The sequence below is a fragment of the Sarcophilus harrisii genome, chromosome 4 (genome assembly GCF_902635505.1).
Source record: "Sarcophilus harrisii chromosome 4, mSarHar1.11, whole genome shotgun sequence".
Taxonomy (NCBI): Eukaryota; Metazoa; Chordata; class Mammalia; order Dasyuromorphia; family Dasyuridae; genus Sarcophilus; species Sarcophilus harrisii.
The window spans coordinates 41,119,053-41,139,551 of NC_045429.1; the positions used below are offsets into that span (position 1 = coordinate 41,119,053).

At 38.3% G+C, this 20,499-nt stretch overlaps 2 protein-coding genes across 3 annotated transcripts in view; one reads left to right on the forward strand and one right to left on the reverse strand.

Annotated features, from left to right (window-relative positions):
• Positions 1 to 8,165: 8,165 nt before the first annotated feature.
• On the forward strand, positions 8,166 to 19,617 carry CTBS (chitobiase). Its single transcript, XM_003767346.4, has 7 exons — positions 8,166 to 8,470; positions 12,382 to 12,520; positions 13,057 to 13,265; positions 14,626 to 14,797; positions 16,258 to 16,355; positions 17,487 to 17,648; positions 19,104 to 19,617. The coding sequence occupies exons 1-7, from the start codon at positions 8,276 to 8,278 to the stop codon at positions 19,302 to 19,304; spliced, it is 1,176 nt and encodes a 391-aa protein (XP_003767394.2). The 5' UTR covers positions 8,166 to 8,275; the 3' UTR covers positions 19,305 to 19,617.
• Positions 9,730 to 20,499, reverse strand: part of SPATA1 (spermatogenesis associated 1) — an 80,191-nt gene continuing 69,421 nt past the window's right edge. The window contains exon 15 of one of the 2 annotated variants that reach the window (XM_031936743.1): positions 9,730 to 9,878. In XM_031936743.1, coding sequence (XP_031792603.1) covers positions 9,852 to 9,878 — 27 coding nt within the window. In that variant the 3' untranslated portion in view covers positions 9,730 to 9,851. Of the gene's footprint in view, positions 9,879 to 16,820; positions 17,108 to 20,499 lie in introns of those variants that run through there. The other variant, XM_031936742.1, reaches the window with a different exon arrangement.

The following is a 20,499-nucleotide window of genomic DNA, read 5'->3' on the forward strand; positions in this document are numbered from 1 at the left end:
ATTATATATGGAAACTAACTCATTCAGTGGAGAAAAGTGAACAGCTCAGGGAAGCAAATTAGCCTGTTAGGCCCTTGCTTTTTAAGCACTTTAGCCTTTGTGTACTGTGAGAGTAGTTCAAGAATTGAATCTCATCATGTTTATCCAAAGGCTTCCATTTGGATACTTCAAAATCTAACAAGAATAAAGGAGAAACAAGTGTAATGTATTTAGAAAAAGAAAGTACACAAAGTACAGTAATCATTATGATTTTTATAATATGGACTATTCTGAAAAGTCATAAAAATTGAGAAAATTATTATTAATTATGAAAAGAAAGCTGCAACTTGCTAGTCAATTTAGCTGGTTTTGGCATAGCAGCAGGGGTGGTTGGCCATGAAAAGTGCCAGGGTCTCTATAGGCTTCCATTGTTTAGCAGCTGGTAAGTATACATAAAGTGTACCCTTTGAGAGCTTAGCCAATGTTGAGCAAAGATTATTTTTTTTTAAGTATGGGAATTAACTGTGTTCCTAATTCATTGATGTACTTTCTAAATGTTTCTAAAAGTAAAATAAACAGAATTTGATTAGGGATTAATATCTATGAATGAATGCAATTCTCTCTTTTCAGCTGGAGAGGCTAGATCTAACAGGATGAAATGTAATGCATTTAAAATATCTGATGTCTAAATGGAGTTTACATTATAGAAGGCAAGTAGAGCATAAACAGAGAGCTCCAGCACTCAATAGTTACATAAATGTATTAGAGAATTAAAAAACAAAGTGTGATGTGAAATCCAAGGAGAATGGTTGATACTGATTGGGAGGTGGTGGAAGGGAGAACTCCAGGAATGGTTTCCTGGAGGAAGGGGAATCTGCATTGGTTTACAAAGGATAAGTAGTATGAAGGATGAGCATTAGCCAGTGGAAATGATGGGAGAAGAGACATAAAGGAGGGAGTGTTCCCAGTGTTCCCAGGACGTGTTCCTAGTACAGAGAGTCATTTGGAGCATGTATCAGAGGGAATAATAAATGAAAATACTACAAGTGTAGCAAGTGGGATAGGATTTCTCTGGAGTGAAAGGATCTGGATTTGAATTTCACCCTTGATATTTACTACCTATTGGATTTTGGTCACTGGATTTGAGTTTTCTCATCTGTAAAATGAAAGAGCTAGTCTAGTTGTCTTTTTAAGCTTATCAGCTCTATATTTATAATCTGATAAATGTCAGGCAAAAGTTTTTTACATTTAATCAGTAGGCATCAGATCAACACTTTGAACAAAGAGGTGATAGGATCAGATCTATTTATTGAAAATATTATTCTGATTGGGCAGTGAATTGATATAGTGGATGTGCTGAGCCTTAAGTCAGAAACACTCATCAATCTGATCTCAAATACTTACTAGGTGCTTGACCTTGAATAAATCCCTAAACACTGTGTGCCTCAGTTCCTCCTCTATAAAATAAACTAGAGAAGAAAATCGCAAATCACTCCGGTGTCTTTGTCAAGAAAATCCTAAATGGGGTCACAAAGAGTCAGACATGACTGATACAACCAAACAACAAAATTACTCTGGTAGTATGAAGGCTGGATTAGAGTAAGGATAGAGTGAAGGCAGGAAGGCCATATAGGTGGTCTCAAAGGTCTGATTGAGGATATTAACAATGGGAATAGAGAATAAGGGACAAATAAGAAAAGTTTTGGATATAGAATTGACTGGAGTTCACAACTGATTCACAACTGATTCCACACAAAAGGTGAGAGATATGGGAAAATAATAATTAAAAAACACACATTCAGAATGTGAACATGGGAAATAGTCTAAAATACTGAAATCTGAAGGAAGAACAAATTTGGAAGGAGAGAAGAGTAACAACACAATATGGTAGGAGATTTGAAGTTGAAAGACCAGGAGGAAGTATAACTAAATGGACACAGTTCATCTGAAAAGATCTGGGGGTTTCAGTGGACTGCAAGCTCAATATGAGTGAATCATAAGATATGACAACCAAAAAAAAAATAATGCCACTTTCAATTATAGAGAGATATAGTAGTCTCCAGGGCTATGGAGATGTTTCTTGTTATTGTTCAGTCATTTTGGTCATGTCCAAGGTTTTGTGACTTCATTTGGGGAATTTTCCTTGGCAAAGACATTGCAGTGGTTTAGTATTTCTTTTTCCAGCTCATTTTACAGATGAGGAAACTGAGGCAAATGGAGGATAAATAACTTGCCCAGGATCACACAGCTAGTAAGTGTTGGAGGCAGGATTTGAACTCAGGAAGATGAATCTTCTTGATTCCAGGCCAGTGCTCTGTGCATCATGGTACCTCCTAGCTGCCCCTAAGAAAGGATATGGCAGGTAGAAATGAGATAATGTTTGTAGCACTAATATATAGTATGGGCTTTTTCCTTCTAGAAATGATAAAATTCTCCAGTCTTTACTTGAGGCTCTCACAAGGCATAGCCTGCTTAGCGACCCTATTTTACCTTTGCACACTTCTAACTTCTAGCAAGTTTTTCTTTGCATCAAGTCCAGATTTGCTTCCTTGAAACCTGCATAATTTTCTCCTTGTTTTGCCCTCAGGCCCAAGAAAACTACTTTGAAACCTTCCAGTTCATAGCTCTTCAAAGACTTGAATATAGAGATCATCTCTTCCCCAAACAGTCTTAGCTGCTTCAGTCTATTCTCACATGGCAGGACCTTGAGACTCTCCAGTTTTTGTTGGCTTTTTTTTTTTTTTTTGGATACTGTCTAGTCTATCAATGGCCTTCCTAAAATGGGGCACCTATCCAGAATTGTTTTCAGTCTGACCATAGCAGGGTCCAAGAGGATGACTACCTCCTTGATTCTTGATCCTATTTCTCTCCTATTGAAGCTCAAGTTTCTAATGGCTTCTGTTTTGAAATCCCTTATTATAATGTTGATTCATATTGAGTTTGCAGTCTACTAAAAAAAAATTCAGATGAACTAAGATCTACCCAAACCTTCTTCATTTGGCACTTCTGAAGTTATTATTTTTTAACCCAAGTTTAAGCCCAGTACTATTAAATTTTATTTTAATCATTGTGGTCCTAGTCTGTCAAATTTTTTTGAACCCTGAATATCTTTTAATATATTAGTTTCCATTCCCTGATTGGGGCCATCTTCAAATATGATAAGCATAGGAGATGTGTGGGATAATGGAGAGACCACTGGATTTGGAGTAAGGAAGCCCTGATTTCAAACTTTGCCTTTAAACTTATTAACTGTGTGACTCTGGACAAGACACCATCTCTGTCAGCCTGTTTCTTCATACAAAAAATGGGAATAATATTGTTTCACAGGGTTATTGGGAAGATCCTTAGGGATTCTATATACATATATATGCCACATAAATGGATAGATGCATATATGTTCTATGTGTATACATACATGTATACTTACATAGTCTATTTCAAATGTTAAAGTACTATGTAGATAGTAAGGGACCATTGGGACATTTTGGTCAAGCACAAGAATCCTTCCCTTACATGCTTTAGAGAAAGAACAAATATTTTTTTGCCTATCTCCAAAGGACTACATGGAAATGGGAATATACCAATATCCTCTGCCTGATTTGGGCTCCATGATCCATCACTAGATTATTAGGGTAAATGGCAGGTCTCTTGGAAACAGCTTCCAAAAAGACAAGATTTGAGTCAAGTTGGATTGGAGAGGTGAAGAAGCAATATTCTGGCATAATGGCTGAATCTTGGCCCAGGGCACAATTAGCTAGACTCATTCCACAGGCCCCTGGTTGCAAGAGGTTGCAGGTATTGGGCTTGAGACAAGGAAAACTTGAGCATTAGGAAGTTGCCCCCAGAAAACATGATCCTCTTTAGATCACATTTAGCTGTTTGACATGACAATGTGGGTAAAGAAGTGAAATGTAAGATGGCTAATTTAGCAACTCTGAAAACACTTAGGTATTATCCTCCAAACTGATCATACCAATATAATAATTGACTAGATTTTGTTGTAATAAATCTATGATCTTTGTTACTTAAGCATTCCATTTTTGGAATGGGAATAAACTTGACTGTTCCATAACTGATTTTATCCCGTTGGTACCATTTTTTACCCCACCTATTATTGCTAATAGGTTCCCCCCCCCCCCATTGCTTGGGGAAACCCATATAATTAACAATTCCACATCTATATACATATACACATATTTAGTGTGTGTGTGTGTGTGTGTGTGTGTGTGTGTGTGTGTATTGCTCTTGAAGTTGCCTGGAATGAAGTATGGGGAACTTAATTTCCCTACTAAGAAAACAAGCAACCTGAGCAATGAACTGAGCGTACAACTCAATGACTGGGTACAGAATAGGAAGAAATGGATATCATGAGCTTTTGTAAGTCTCACAAGCAGCTGTCTCCAGACTCTCTGCCAGAATTATATAAATGTGAATTATTATGATTAATAATTATTTATTTAGCTGTCATTAATAAAAAATGTTAAATAGTATCAGACCACACACAGATTCCCAGAGTTCTTTACTGAGGAAAGCTGATGGCTGATATAAGATCTGATTTGTTGATTCATTCAATAATGGATCCATCTAATTCTCCTATCACCTAGACCATATCTTCCTATCTTCTCCACCAACAGCATAAGAATCTTTGCCAAATGTTCTACTAAAAATGAGAAAACTATATCTAAAGAATTTCTGAATCAATAGGTTTAATAATCCTTTTCAAAGAGAAAACAAGGTTAATCTGGCACAACCTGTTTTTGATGAAGCCATGCTGTTTCTTGGTGATAACTGCTTCCTTTTCTAGATGGTCACTAACCATCTTTTTAATAATGCATTCCAACATTTGCCAGGGATTTAAGTCAGGCTTACTGGCTTATCATTTACAACAGCCACCCTCTTTTCTTTTCTGAAAATCAAAACATATGCTCTCCAATTCCGTAGTTCCTGGACTATTTTCTTCCTCCTTTCTCTTTCCTTCCTTCCCTATCTTTCTCAATTCTTTTCCCTCTCCCTCCTTCCTTCTTCCCTCTCTTTCTTTCTTCCCCCTTTCTCTTTCCCTCTCCTTTCCTCCTTTCTCCCTCCCTTACTTCTTCCTTCTTTCCCTTCCTTCCTCCATTCTTTTCTCCTTCCCTCTCTTTCTTTCCTTCCTTCTCCCCCTTTTCCCTTTCTTTCCCTTTTCTTCCTCTTTTTCTTCCCTCTCTTTTTCCCCCTTTCTCCCTCCCTCATTTCTTCCTTCCTTTCTTTCCTTCCTCCATTTCCCCCCTCTCTTTCTCCATTTCCTTCCTCCTTTGTTTTTCCCTTTTCTCCCTTCCTCCCTTCCTTCTTACCAGGTCTCCCAGTCTCACTCAGGCTAGTAATGCAGTGGCCATTTGCAAATCCTGATTCATGGACAAACTTTGACAAGATGCTGTTTTCTGATCAGGACACATCCATTCCTCCTTAGACAACCTATTGGTCCTGCACTCTCAAGGGGCTTACCATATTGGTGCTGGACTTATCGTGAACACACCTGCTCCATTTTGACCCTCCTGCTGTTCAGAACTCCAGAGCTCAGATCCAGCAGCCTCAGCCTCCTAATAGCAGGTATGAATCACTAAACCCAGACTCCCCACATTATGGACAGGAGCCCAGCAATTACTTTCCAATTCTTTCAGGTAGCTCTCCTGTACCTGGTGACCTGAACTTTCCCAGAGCAACCCGATTTTCTCTTTTTTAATCTCCCTACTTATCTTGTCTATTACTTTTTTTTCTATTAGTCATTTTCCTGCTTGTTCTTAAGGGCCTTGTGCCTTTCCTCAATCATCTGTGATCTTTGTCCCATCAAAGCATCAACAAACATTTATTACTTATAGGCCAGACGGGGAGATACAAATACAAAAAGTGAGAGCAGCTCCACTGTTAACAAGCTTATGCAGGGGATATCACACATGCATAAGAAAATAGATGTAGGATGTCCCAAAACTCTTGGTTTACATTTTAAGCCTTAATAGCTTAAAGCAATTAGTCTTAGTGCAGTTTTAAGTCATTAAACCTTATTGGATGTTGGGATATATTAACAAGGCAATTAGGAAGGTCTATAAAAGGAGATAAGGACCGCCAAGTGGTGGGGAGGATTGAGTGCTGAGCCTGACGTAAGAAAGACTCACCTTCATGAATTCAAATGCAGCCTCTAGCTGTGTGATATTAGTCCAGTCATTTAATCCTATTTACTTTAGCTTCCTAATCTGTAAAATGAACTAAAGAAGGAAATGGCAAACCCCTCTAGTATGTCTGCCAAGAAAACCTAAACGGAGTCTTAAGTTGGACATGACTAAAAATGGCAACAACATAGAAGAAAATGGCACTTTTGCTGAGCTTTAGAAGGATCTAGGTCAGGAGTTCTTAACATGGAGTCCATGAATCTTGAAGAGATTTGTGGAAAGATTTCAGATTAAATTAGATAAAAAAAAAAAACAAAAAAAACAAAAACCTACTTATTTTTACTAACTTGTAAATACCCGGATTTCTGTCCAAGGTATCAAGGTAGGAGATATAGGGGGAAAATAAACATTCCAGTAGTGTTGAGGTAAAGAGGCAAAAGGGAAAGGAATAGAATATAGGCTACTTATTATCTGTATGTATTTCAGTGAGTCATTTAACTTTTCTGGGACTGTTTCCTCATCTATAAAATAGGGAAGTTTCATAAGATGATCTCTGCGCTCTAAATACCTAGATGTTTAGGGATTAGCTGTGAAATTCAAGTTAGTAAAACACTTAAGAGCTAAATGGTGAGGTCAAAGTCAATCTTAAAAATGAGTTCAAATGTTTTGGACATGTATATTTATTTTGTATTTAATTTATACTTTAATATATTTAACATCTACTGGTCATTCTGCCATTTAGGGGAGGGGGAGAGGAGGAGGAGAAAAATTGGAACAAAAGGTTTGGCAATTGTGAATGCTGTAAAATTACCCATGCATATAACTTGTAAATAAAAAGCTATTAAAATTTTTTTAAAAAATGAGTTCAAAGAAAGGGGGCTTCTATGTAAATTGAAGAAGGAAGGAATGGATTTAGATGTGTGGGTGGGGACACTTTCAGAATAAGAAGGATTTGAATGAGGCAAAGAAGAGAAAGGTGGGCTTCCAGGGAGGAAGAAATTACAAAGACCAGGAGTATTTTTTAGACAAGACCAAGTGGGACTTAGTGTGTTGGAATATAGTTATATGCAGATAGTTTAGTTTTAAATTAAGTCCCACATTCTCTTACTTAAAGGAGGAAAAAAAAAAAAAAAAAAAGACCATGAAAAACTTCACTTTTCTGGTAGGGAATTTTGGATTGGGAGGGGGGGTTCATGGGGAGGGAGGGAGTTTAGGGGGTAGGAGGACCTTGGGTTAAGAACTGGAGCCCCCATGCGGTGCCTACTCTCCTATCTTGAGTGACTCCCGTATTTGCTGCTTTTCCAGTTTTTCCAGGTGTGAGACACACCTGACCAGGTGGTGATTTCTGGGTTGATGTAAACAATGGTTAGAGCAGCCACACTGCCCTATCTATTTAGAACTCACATCTGAACATTTTTCTAGAAGGAGATGCTGTTTCTAGAAGGAGATGCTAACAGCATCTCATACTTTATATGGGCCTCAGATGCTTAATAGTGATGTGACCCTGGGCAAGTCCCTTCACCCCGTCTGCCTCAGTTTCCTCCTGTGTAAAACGGGCTGGAGAAGGAGATGGCCAAGGCCTCTAGGATCCGCGCTAAGAAGATCCCCACGCGGGTCAGGAGGGATTGTCTATACTAAACAAATAAAATAGGGACAACAAAAGGACCCTGCCTGTTGTGAGACCAGGTGAGATAACTGGGAAGAGCCCGGCCCATCGTAATTATTCCCTGTCATTTGTAATACAGCCAAAGCGCTAGGCAGACTTTTATAAGCCTTTTATAAGCACGGGCTAAGGCCGGGCTTTCTGTCCAATCAATCAGGGAACCCTGATTAAGGGCTTCGCTTGCGGCTCAGGGCTGGGGGAACGAGGCCAAAGCCAGGCCTGCCCTCGCGAAGCTCCCGCTCCGAGGCGGGGCCTGAGGCCCGCAGGGCGGTGCGGCGCGGGAGCCAGAGGAGGCGCTTTTCCGGAGGGAGGGGGCGGCGCGGGGCCGGGAGGGGGCGGCGCGGGGCCTGGCGCGCTCTCCCCCCCATTCTCCCGCCCAGGAAGGGAGCGGAGGCTGAAGGGCGGCCGGGGCGGGGCCGGGCCTTGGGGGGCGGGGCCCTCGTGACCGTCCCGGCCGCTCCCGAGGAAGCTTCTGGGGGTCCGGAGGAGGACGATGTCCCGCGAGAAGAAGCGGCGGCCGCGGGCCCGACTCCCCGCGCTGTGGGGCCTGGCCCTGGCCGGGGCGCTGCTGCTGAGCCGGCCCCGCTCCAGCCTCGCCGCCTCCCCCTCCCCCCCGGCCCCAGCCGAGTCCTGCCCGTGCGAAGACCCCGCGCTCTGTCGCCCCGTGCGCGGCCGCCGAGACTTCGAGGTCAGCCGCGGGGTCACGTGCCCCGCGCGGCGGGGGGAGGGGGAAGGGCCGCGAGGTCACGTGCCCGCTGGGGAGGGAGAGTGACACTGCGGGGGGCGGAGGGCAGGGGGCGGGAAACTGAAGCCCACCCACTTCCCACCCTTCATGTTATAGAGAAGGGAACTGAGACCAAGGAGCGCTGCCTTTGAACCAGAAGGAGGAAACTGAGGCGCAGAAATGCCCCGTGACCCAGATCTTTTCTTCCCACAAACGAGGACACTGAGTCACGGGGCGGGGGTCTGCTCCGTCGCAGACCTCGGGGACTTGAGAGGCCTTTCAGGTTACAGACCCGGCCCCAGAGGAGGAAAGGGGCTCTTTGGTGGTGCAGGTGGCGTCCTCTGGTCCAGTCTGCACATTTATTTTACCTACGAGGGACCTGAACCCCAGAGAGATAAAAAGGCCTTCTTTGGGGTCTATCTCCCTGTCCCGCTCCGAATGTGGACCCTAAGCTTGTGACTCCTCATGGAGCTCTTCCTGTCTGTGCTAGGGCCTATGGGTGTTTGTGTCAGCCCCTCCCCCACACCCCTGGTGACACTTTGGGGGAAGGGAGAGGGCTGTAAAGTCTTTTGGATTACATCATGGGGCTGGTTTGTGTCTTGGGGCTGACAAGAGGCTGCTAACTGGGTTACCCGGAGCAGGTCTGCAGCGGAACTCCCGAGATCTAGGCTCCCGGCCCCCTGCGCCCCTTCCCCATTTATCCTCCGCTGCTCCCATTTCACCTTCCTGCTTCTAACGAAGCCTTTTGACCCCACAATTTGATTCCCGAGTATTTCTGTTTTGGCACTAAGACACCCACCCAACTTGCACACGGGATAATGTAAAGAACAAGGTCGGAGTTCAGGGTCCAAAGTGCTAGACCTTGGGCTAGAAACTAGACTGCTGTGGGTCTCTCCAGCTTGCTTCTCTATAAAATGAGGCCGTTAGTCTAGGGAACCCCAAGAACCCCTCCCGCTCCCAAATCTACCCTCCTGAGACGCTTCTTTCCCTAAACTACCCTTGGCTCGTACTGGGAATTTGTTATTCTCTCAGTGAGGTTGAAAGGCCAAACCTGAAGGACAGCCTGGGGTAGAGATGTACCATGGAAGTAATCTAATATGACATTACCCAACATTGATTCTGTCAAGGGGCATTAAAATCACCTGTAAACAAAATTTTTATAACTTGCTTAAGAGGCAAGAGTTGGTGAATGTTTAACTATTACTGGAAACAATGTAGTCTGGGAAGCACAGCTTTATTAAATACTAAGTGATGTTGATCTATATCGTCAATTTCCCAGATATCAGCTCCTTCTGGGTAACTTTTCCAGGAGACTAAAAGGCCACTGACCCAAAAGCACATTTCATTAGTTTAAGCCACAGTTGCAGGCTTCCTGAAAAAGAATAATTAAAATAAATGAAATTTATGTTTATGGTAAATTACTCTTTCCTCTTATTAGGTTCTTAATTGGAAGCCTTTAGTACCAGAATTAGGTTAGGGCCTTCTCTTTTGTGATATACCTTCTCCTTCCAGGTTAAAGTCAAAATCAGTTCATTTAAAAAAGTTGTAAATTATAAGTCTTGTCTTGTTCTGATATCATGTCAAGGCCATAACACCTTCATTCCTAAGTACAAGCACCAGCCATTAAATTCCCCTTTATCTTTTCTGTAGGACTGACCCCACCTCCTTTTCAGGTCATATGATGTACTTTTTTTTTTTTTTTTTTACTGAGGCAATTGGGGTTAAGTGACTTGCCCACTTAAGGTGCTGTCCCAAGGCCCCATTGTGGATTTTGTCATACACGTACATATATACATCTATTATACATATTACATATATTCAGTTAATTGAAATATTTTTAAAATTTTGAATTTCAAATCCTCTTCCCCTCCCCCTACTTGTTGAGAAGACAAGCAATATGATATTAATTGGAGTACTTTTACTTTTTAGAGAAGGAACCTCTATAATTCAGAGACCTGGCTAACTGAATATGGAAAGGCTGATCACCTGATTGACCTCATAGCAATGAATTTTCACAGCCCAGCATCCTCAAAAATCTTCCACTAAGTCAGTGAAAGATTGTGACCAGTGGAGGGAGTACTCACACCAGGGAAATCATAGATCCTAGAGGTATAAATTTAACCTCTTAAGTGCGTTCCCCACTTGGGCCTTAAAAAATGGTGCACCATTATACTTTAATTTAAGTCCAAATTATATTGTCTGGGACTGTTCTCCTAATTTTCAAAAAAGAAAAAAAAGGAAAGGAAACACATTATGTAGCTTCCTATGGTAAATTTGAGTTCAATTCCTGGGAATAGTCTCATTAAAAAGATGGTTATTGAATGTCTAAAACATTAACAACAGTTCTCATGGCTTCATCAAGGTTGGGTTGTGACAGACTAACCTTTATTCCATTTTTTGATAGGTTTATTAAATTAGAAGAATAGGATAGTGAAGGAGGGATGCTACAGGTATAATTTAGCTAGATTTTATCAAAGAAATTGAGGTTAAAGTATGTCATACAATTCTAATAGAATACATGGAAGGATATGAATTAGATGATGATTTATACTCAGAATAGTCATATAGTGTTCTTTAGACTTGTGTCTTCCTATGCTGTGTAAAAATTTTTATTAGTCATAGATCAAGATGGCATGTTCATTGACTTGGTGGAAGACACAAACATGGCAGAAACAACTAACATCAGATGACAGATTCCAAAAAGATCTTGACAAATTAGAATCCTTAATTCATTAAATCCTAGAATCAGATTAAATCTGACAAGGATAGAGGTAAAATTTTGAGTTTGTAAATTTGATCTTTCAAACTTTTGTAAAGGATGGCAAAACTGTCATTAGATAAATTGACTGAAAAATATCCAGGGGTTGAGTAGACTAAAAGCCCCAATGTCAGTCATCCAGAAGATGTGGCAGCCAAAAAAAAAAAAAAAAAAATTCAATTTTGGGCTGCATTGAGAGAGACATAACATGCCAGAATAAGGAGATGATAAATCCTCTGGATTCTACCTTGCTAAGGCAATATTTGGAAAATTCTGTTTAAATTTGAATAAAAACTTTCTAAATTTAAATTATAAATTGATTGTTTTGTTTCCCACTGTTTTTAAAGGACTCTGATAAACTGGATCGAACAGACAAGAGCAACCAAGATAGTAGAGGACCATGAAGCTTGATAGAAAGGATTGGGAATATTTTAGCCCAGGAAAGAGAAGACTCTTTGGAAATGGGAGGTGAAAATGGAAAGTGGCATGAAAATAGTATTTAGACACAATGTCAGACACATTGTTATTATTGTTCATCTTTTGTTTTCAGAGAGGACCAATAAATCTAGATAGCAAAGTGAAGATAGTCAAGTAGATTCATCTTTATAAGTTCAAATCCAACTTCAGACTTTTACTGGCTGGATGAACCTAGGCAATTTACTTAATTCTGAATTCCTCAGTTCCTTATCTGTAAAACTATATGCTTATATTTCAAAATGAGCTGAGAAAGAAATGGCAAACCAGTTGATTATCTTTGCCAAGATGAGATCATGGAAGAGACAGACATGACTGAACAACAAGAACATGTTTCATGTGGGAAAGTAATGATATATATCAAAGTAATGATATATATATATATATATATATATCAAAGTAATGATATAGATATAGATATCTATATCTATAATAGATAGATATGAATTGTCCACAGATGGGATGAGGTATGATGGGAGGTGGTGCGTTCACCTCCTTGAAGGTCTTTGAGCTAAGGTTAGAATAATAGACTTTTGAGTATGTCACATTATGGGAACTTTTTCAGGATGATTTGAAATGGGTGGCTTCCAAAATCTTTCCACTTTAAATACTTTAACCTTATCTTTTCTGTTGGTCTTGATAGGTTTTTGTGTTTGATGTTGGAGGAAAAGCTTGGAAGTCTTATGATTGGTCTCAGGTCACAACAGTAGCAACTTTTGGAAAATATGATCCTGAACTTTTGTGTTTTGCCCATTCAAAAGGATCCAGAGTAGTGCTAAAAGGTTAGTGACTAATCCTACAGTGACTTCATAGACAAGCTGCACAAATCACTGTGTAATTTTAATTTTTTTTTCTTTTAAGGTCTTTATAGTTCTGTGTCATTTCTTGGTTTTCTTTCTTTTATTCTTACCATCTCGTGTTTCCAATAATTATAAAAATTCTCCTAGGATACTGTCTGATTCATTTCATAAATGTGAATCCTTTTAAAGGGTTGTGTAACTTATTATATGATCCTGAGCACTGTGACTGTATCTAATTAATAGAACAACCTTTGTCTACGCTCTTAGCCCACAGTTTCTCTGTTTTTAAATTGTACTTAGTGTCTGAATGGATTATTTTGTAAATTAATAAGATATATAGGCTCTGTTTTCTTGGTACATAATTTCTCTATGTGGAAAACTCTCAAAGGGGAATAACAATTCCAGATTATTATGTGGTATCCTTAAAGGACTTTGATCTCATAAGGTTTTGGGGATTGCAAAATAGATGTCATTAAGGAGTGGAACTTTTTTGGGATAAATATGTATTTCTTCAATAGGAGATGTTCCCTTAAAGAATATCATTGAGCCTATTTTCAGAGAAGGCTGGATAGAGGAACAGCTCAAATTGGCCAAAAAACAACACATGGATGGAATTAATATAGACATAGAACAAGATGTTGAAGAGTCATCCCCTGAATACTATGCCTTGACAGCTTTAGTTAAAGAAACCACAGAAGCCTTTCATCGGGAAATTGAGGGATCACAGGTAAACACAAATCCTGTTTTAATTTTTGAAACCCAACAGTTACTTAGTCGCCACTGAGGACATTCCCTCGCTCTGTAGCTGGGCTGGCACTATGGGCCAAGGGGACCCCCCCTCTGTGTGGCAGAGTATTATTATATTAGGAGTCTCCTTCCCCATTGCCAGAAGCCCCGAACTCAGTTGGACTCTCATCACACATAGTAACTCCACTACCATGGGCAAGGCATGCTAGGGACTTTACAGAGCTGCTTCTTTCTCCTGAGAATACATACTTTAAAATTTAGCCAACAATGCCAGGTAGAAAAATAGTGTAGGCATAAGTCCTAAATATCAGAGTAAGGAGTCTTTTCTATGCCCAGGATGCCAGATTCAAGTTGAACCTTGACAAAAAATATGGATTTGGGTAAACTGAGTTGGAGAAGTTCTAAGTGGCGGGCAACGTAGCTGCCACAAAAATAGCTAGCATTTCTGTAGTGCTTTAAGTTTGCTGAAAACTTCATAAATATTTTGTCATGATAAACCTGGGAGGTAAGTGCTGTTATCATCCCCATTTTACAGATGAGCAAAACAAGGGAGACAGAGCTAGTAGCTCTGTAGCTAGTCTTCCTGACCCTAATCCCTAAGCCCAGGCCTCTAGCCACTGTGATATGAACAAAGGCCTGGAGATAGAAATATGCTAAAACAGGAGGGCCAACTGCTGCCACTGGCTTGCATAGCAGGTCGTATTTAGAGAGTGTAAAGTTAAGAGTAGAAGATTAGGTCAGATTATGGGAAATTTACAGCCCTGAAGATTTTTAAATTGGGTGGGTAACTTCTTAGAAAGCAGCATTTTAGGAATGTTGTTCTTTGACTATGTAAGATACTATGGAATGGGGAGAGATTTTAAGCCCAGAAGCAGAGGAAGATTACAAAGGTCCTGGTGTCTCCAAAGAATGTCAGCTTGAAGGGCAGGGACTATTTGATTTTGTCTTGGCTAGGGAATATTTTCTGTGTTCAGAGTATTCCAGCCTTAGACATAAGTTGAAGCTTAAACAATGGATCTGATTGGTTGAGGTATGTAGTAGTTGGTGCTCAATAAATGTTGAATAAAATGGAATTGACCAAGGGGATAAAGGCACAGACCAAGATCTGAATAGTATTCAGATTAAACCAGGAGAAGACTTCCCTGAAAGTGACCTGTTAGGGTCTTATGAGGAAGACAAATGTATTTTAAAAACACTGCTTTTTAAATTCTTATGAACAGTCTAGTTTGTAATCCGAAATGCACATTGTAAATTGCTCTTCTTGTCTTGGTCATTTCCTAGCTGGACAAGGGACTATGCGGAATCTCTTTTCTAGGCTGACGTTTTTTTTTTCCTTATAGGTTACTTTTGATGTCGCCTGGTCTCCAAAGTGCATAGACAAGAGATGCTATGATTACAAAGGAATTGCAGATTCCTGTGATTTCCTCTTTGTGATGTCTTATGATGAACAAAGTCAGATATGGACAGAGTGTATTGCAGCAGCAAATGCTCCCTATAACCAGACCTTAATGGGTAAGGAGCTAGCAAAAATTACTAACATTATTCCCTGGATTTCAAATGCTAAGGGATCTTTTGGATTTTCTGATTCAGCTATATGTCCTTTCTATGTTAATGATTTCTCAAAACAAGTAGGTTGTTTGTTCCTACAAAATTTGTTAAGTTATTTGTGACGCTTGGATTTAGAAACTCACAGGAACTACCCCATTAATCTGAATAGAGACTGCTCCATTTGCCCTTAAAATGAGATTATGTCAGTCTTAGAGACACCTGTACAAGAGAAGGGACTATGTCTTCTTCTTCCTCTCTCTTACAGCATAGGACTTGTTATCTTTTGGTAACTTGTTATCTTTTGGTGGGAAATACTTGTTGACTAGAAACTGAATTGGCTTAAAATAGAAAGTTAGAAAAGTCATATTGTATTGGTAGTACACATGGCATTCAACCTAGCAAATAATCAAATAATGATCTAATTTCAAAAAAGTATCACCTACACATATGAACAGGATTACATTTAGAATTGATATTTGCTTGCTTGTTTTTAGAGGGGGGCTGTTCTGTGAGTTGACTTTTCAGTGAATGGTGAAATCCTGAATTAGAGTTTGATTTTCTAAATATAAAATCCATTTCACTCATCTATATAAACTGTTGGGAGTTTGATTGAGGGAGAATATGCCAGGTTTAAGCAACACACTGAGCTGAAGCCCAGAGAATAAAGTGCTTGTTCAGGGGACAGTTATTCTGGGTGACTGGAAGAGATGCAACTTCATATATCTATCTCATGAGTTACGGAAATGACAGCCCAATGACAACCCCAAAACCCCTATTTACAGCTGAGGAAATTGAGACCAAGAGAGCAGGAAGGACTTAGGTGAAATTGTACAAGAAGCAAACCCAGGCCTTCTGGTTGAAATTCTGAGGTTTTTCCCCTTCCTTCTATTGGAAACTAGGTGCTGGATACTTCAGCTGCTCATGTACGCATGCTTGTGTGCGCACGCGCACACACACACACACACAGAATTTATTAATTGGATAGTACTTAGATTCACAATGAGATTATCATTTCTCAAAGATTTAACTTACTAGTCTTATGTGATACTTGAGAATGAAGACTACAAGAGGGTTATGTCTTACAAGTTGGTAGACAGTGTTTGTGTGCTTTCTTGTAATTTTTTATTCTTCCTAGAACATGACTATTTTAGTTTATTTAAGTCAGTATTCTGTAGTTTTTTGAAGAAGCTAATGAAATTTAATCTCATTTTTATGAATTTTCTATACACAAAGAATTTTTTCAGAAAAGGAGACAAGAAGAAATTGGTCATTATTATGGAACTACATCTAAAAGGTCATTTTAGACAAATACAATATTATTAATTTGCATATACAGTAACTCTTTTGATATTCTTAGGCTTTCAGCTTTTGGAGAACTCATTATGTCAAGATAGCATGTGTTTTATTATTTCTTTTTTAATTAGGATATGAAAGCTATCTCAAGATGAACATTGACCCTAAGAAACTTGTAATGGGTGTTCCCTGGTATGGCTATGATTATCGATGTCTGAATTTATCCGAGGTAAGAGGAATTCATTTCATAACAATTCCAGGTCGTTCTCCTTTCTATTCATACGGCTTCCTTTTCTGTGTATTTTCTTTCACAAAAAGGTAAATCAAATTCAATGATTTTTCCATACATAGTTTTTAAACTCAATAGTTTGGGTTTCTAGAGGACAGATCATGGTATCATAGATTTTTTAAAAAATCAGCTGCTCAAGGAGAAGATTGGAGACATATTTAGACAGCTGATCTGAAAGAAATAAGGTGGACTTCAAGGGCAACAGGAGTCAATGATATGACAGCCAAATAAAACCAATTGATCATATAGTACATTAAGGGAGGCAGAGATCCCCAGGAATAAGATGATATTGGTCCCATTGTACCCTGCCTGCCCTGTTCAAACCACATCTGAGATATTTTGTTCAGTTCTTGAAGCTAGGAAGTTTAGGGAGGAAATGCCTGGAGGGCATCTAACGTGGGAGGGCAGCTAACTAACTAAGAAATAAGTCAATTAGTCAATCACTAAATATTTATTGAGCATCCATCATATATTAGGCAATGTATTAAGCAAGCATTAGAAAAAAAAAAAAAAAAGAAAAAAAGCTTTAAGTTCACTTGATATGAGCATTGGGGTTGAAGGAACTGGAGTTGTTTGATTCAGAGAAGATTCAGAAGGGACATGAATTGTTTTTAGTTCTGTGAAGAGCTGTCATGTGGAAGAGACTTGGTTTTGCTTGGTCCTCAAGGGAGAAAACTCCTAGCAGAGGAAAGCTGCAAAAGAGGCAGATTTAAGTAATTTCTCTGTAAGTGAAATGGGTACATGGAATCTATTCATTTTCATTTGTGGGGGGAAGCTTAAATTCACAATTACATCTACCCTTAGCCTCAATATTAATCAGACTTCCAGACTTATCTTGCTGGGAAGTTTTTTTTCTTTTTTCTTTTTCTTTTTCTTTTTTTTCTTTTTTTTTTTTTTTTTTTGCTGAGGCAATTGGGGTTAAGTGACTTGCCCACAGTCACACAGGTAGGAAGTGTTAAGTGCCTGAGGCCAGATTTGAACTCAAGTCCTCCTGACTTCAGAGATGGTGCCCCATTGCTGGGAATTTCTTAGTTCAGAACGATTAACACTTAAGTTCTTGCTCATCAACAGGATCATGTCTGTACACTTCCCAAAGTGCCTTTCCGTGGGGCGCCATGTAGTGATGCTGCAGGCCGCCAGGTAACCTATAAAACCATCATGCATCAAGTGAATAGTTCCATTTCTGGAAGCCAGTGGAATAGCCAACAGCAGGCCCCTTATTATAACTACAAGGTAAGACATTTTACTGTGTATATCTGTATATTGTGTATATTTACTATATCTATGTATAGAATTTACTAGATATTTATATCAGTCATTTTAGTATTTGAAATACAATGTCGATATTTATATCACTTATTTTAGTATTTGAAATACAATATCCATCTTCCTTAAATATACTAGAATTGAACTCTAGGCAAAAGAGGATATTCAATTTACTACTTAATAACTGAAGCTATTTGAAATAATAAAAAGTTGCTAAATTATATGACATTTGTCATTTTAAATGATGATCAAAAATTTAAGAGATCTTAGCAGCAGTTGCTAGGCTTTTTAAATTGATGTAAGGGTGGCTGTCTTTTGAAAGTACTGTTTTTATTAAATTCCTCATTTGTAAGGAGTTAGTTTGTTTTTTAACCTTTTGATCCCTTACTGAGCTTTTGCTTCACAATGTCACATAGCTTCATAGTTTCATATTGAATACTAGAAAGATTCAAAGGAAGACAAAGCAGAGTTTTGTTCCCTAACCTACGAAATCAAACCTTTCCCTTTTAGTTATAAATTCTACATATTGATTTACAGATCATAAAACATATTTATAGCTAAGTATATTTGAATAATTATGGTTTATATACACAAATATTTATAGATCTGAATAAAATTCCTTTTCTATTAATACATTAATAAGTAAATATTAATAAATATAATAACTCTATAACAAATATTTATATTTAAAGCATATACACATAAGATTTTATTATCTTTTAGGATTTTTAATCCTTACTATAAAGTATGAAATAATTGAAGATAAATACAATCCAAAGAAAGATGAAGTGATGCTATTTCTTTTTTTAACCATATCAGAACTTCTCACAGCCAAGTGTATATTGTCCTCCACCTGTAGATGACTTAATTTATAACTGCAGATTTCAAAAACATTTTGGGAACACTTTTTTAAAAAATTATTTTTGAAGACATTTTACGAGATACCCAGCACACATCCCCTCCTAAAAACAAACAAATAACTAGTGGTGTCATTTTTCCCAAACAAAACCATTCTTTCTTGGTCTGCTGTATTCTGTCTCCTTCTTTACTTTCAATCAACAGCCTTAGAAGCTCTGAGAAGCTTGGCTGGTACTAGAAAGAGCTAAGAGAGTCTGGTTGGAGTTGTACAAACTGGGAAAGGAGCCCCAGTGCTCCAGTGAGGGGAACAGGGGAAAGAAGAAAAAATGTAGAGAACACCCTGATTAATAAGCTTGCAGACCATATGTAATAAACTTAGGGGTTATTGGTGGCATGTATAATAAGTTTGAATGTCTGCCCATTAACAATGGTATGGCAAATAATAGAACCACAAAATAGCAGAGCCCCTAATAGTGGTGCCTTCTATTTTTGGATTTAAGAAAAAGCATTTGGTTTTATTTCTGTGAATTTATTTTGGTATTTCATGTTTCTATATTTGTGTAGGGTGCTGATGGCTATTTTCACCAAGTGTGGTACGACAACCCAAAGAGCATTTCTTTAAAGGCAGAATTTGTAAGGGATCATGGTTTAAGGGGTATTGGGATGTGGAATGGGAACTGTCTTGACTACTCTGGAGATGAAGTAGCCAAACAGCAAACTGAAGATATGTGGAATGCCTTAAAGGTAAATGGGACTAATAAGTAAAAAATGCTGCTCAAAGTATATACAACTGAAGTAATTCTGTTTATAGTTATATAACTTATTTCTTGAAAAGATAAATATATTCATTACATTCTCTTTCCAAATAGTTCTATTCTGTTCTGAAGCATTTTGATATTTGGTATACTATTAGAAATTGGACTGTCATATTAATGTTTTTAAGTTGAATTTCAAACATATATTTTGATCATTTAAGAAACACAAAATTTGAGAGATGAGTCTATCTTTCAGTATGAAATAATCTTCTTTATTTTATAAGATGTTTTATCTGTCACTTAATAAACCATATTTTCATAATTTTATTATGTTCATGTCTTTTTGTCCATGATATTAACATGTATGCTTACATTTTTAAAAACTATGCAGAACTCTTTCAAACTTGCCCAACAAACCTCATATTAAATTGATATAGAACATTTTCCTAGGGCCAAAAATGCATTGTTAAAGGGAGGCTGGGATACTGGTTCAGTGATGCTTCTCTCAAAGTAACACCTCAGCGATCTGTGTGATTTGCTTTTGCTTCATCCCAACCTCTAGACAAGAGACTCTAAGATAAAAGCTATAGAGAGTTGGCCTAGGGAATTTTAAAAAGATAATCTTTTCAACTAGTATGGTGGTATTGCCTAAATTTTCAGCTAAATTATGCTTTTGAGACAGATATTTTCAAGAAGAATTTTATTATTATTAAATTTCCTATAGGGACAACTTACTGAATAATCTGGTATTATTCTTATGCTATTCTTGATGAAACAATTCTCCTAAGATCCTATTCTGTGCATCTATTATTTATTCATTGACAACCTTATTGCTTAATTGTTTTTTTTTCAAATTTGCAGTACTTTCCCATATTGGGATTTTGTTCTAATTTTAACCTCATAACATTAGTTTATGAATTGATGTTTCTTTTTCTAAAACATAGTAGTTTAATGTTGGAACTTTGCTAAACCTTTAGCTAAACTCTCTGCTTTTTCATATGGTAAAGTAAATTATAAAGACAACAGCATTATGCCAAATTTATTATTTCCATTTTGATAGCACTGACTATACAACTGTCTAGGGACATTCCAAACCTATTCCTATGAATCCTGGACTCACATAAATCTAGTCTTTCTTAACTTTTTCCTATAAATTAGAATAAAATCAGATAAAATTTGGCCATCTTTTCTAGGTTTTGGTCTAT

Coding starts and splice junctions, on each gene's coding strand:
- CTBS (XM_003767346.4), top strand. CDS start 8,276: ATGTCCCGCGAGAAGAAGCGGCGGCCGCGGGCCCGACTCCCCGCGCTG. Junction 8,471..12,381: donor GCGGCCGCCGAGACTTCGAG/GTCAGCCGCGGG, acceptor TGGTCTTGATAG/GTTTTTGTGTTTGATGTTGG. Junction 12,521..13,056: donor ATCCAGAGTAGTGCTAAAAG/GTTAGTGACTAA, acceptor TTTCTTCAATAG/GAGATGTTCCCTTAAAGAAT.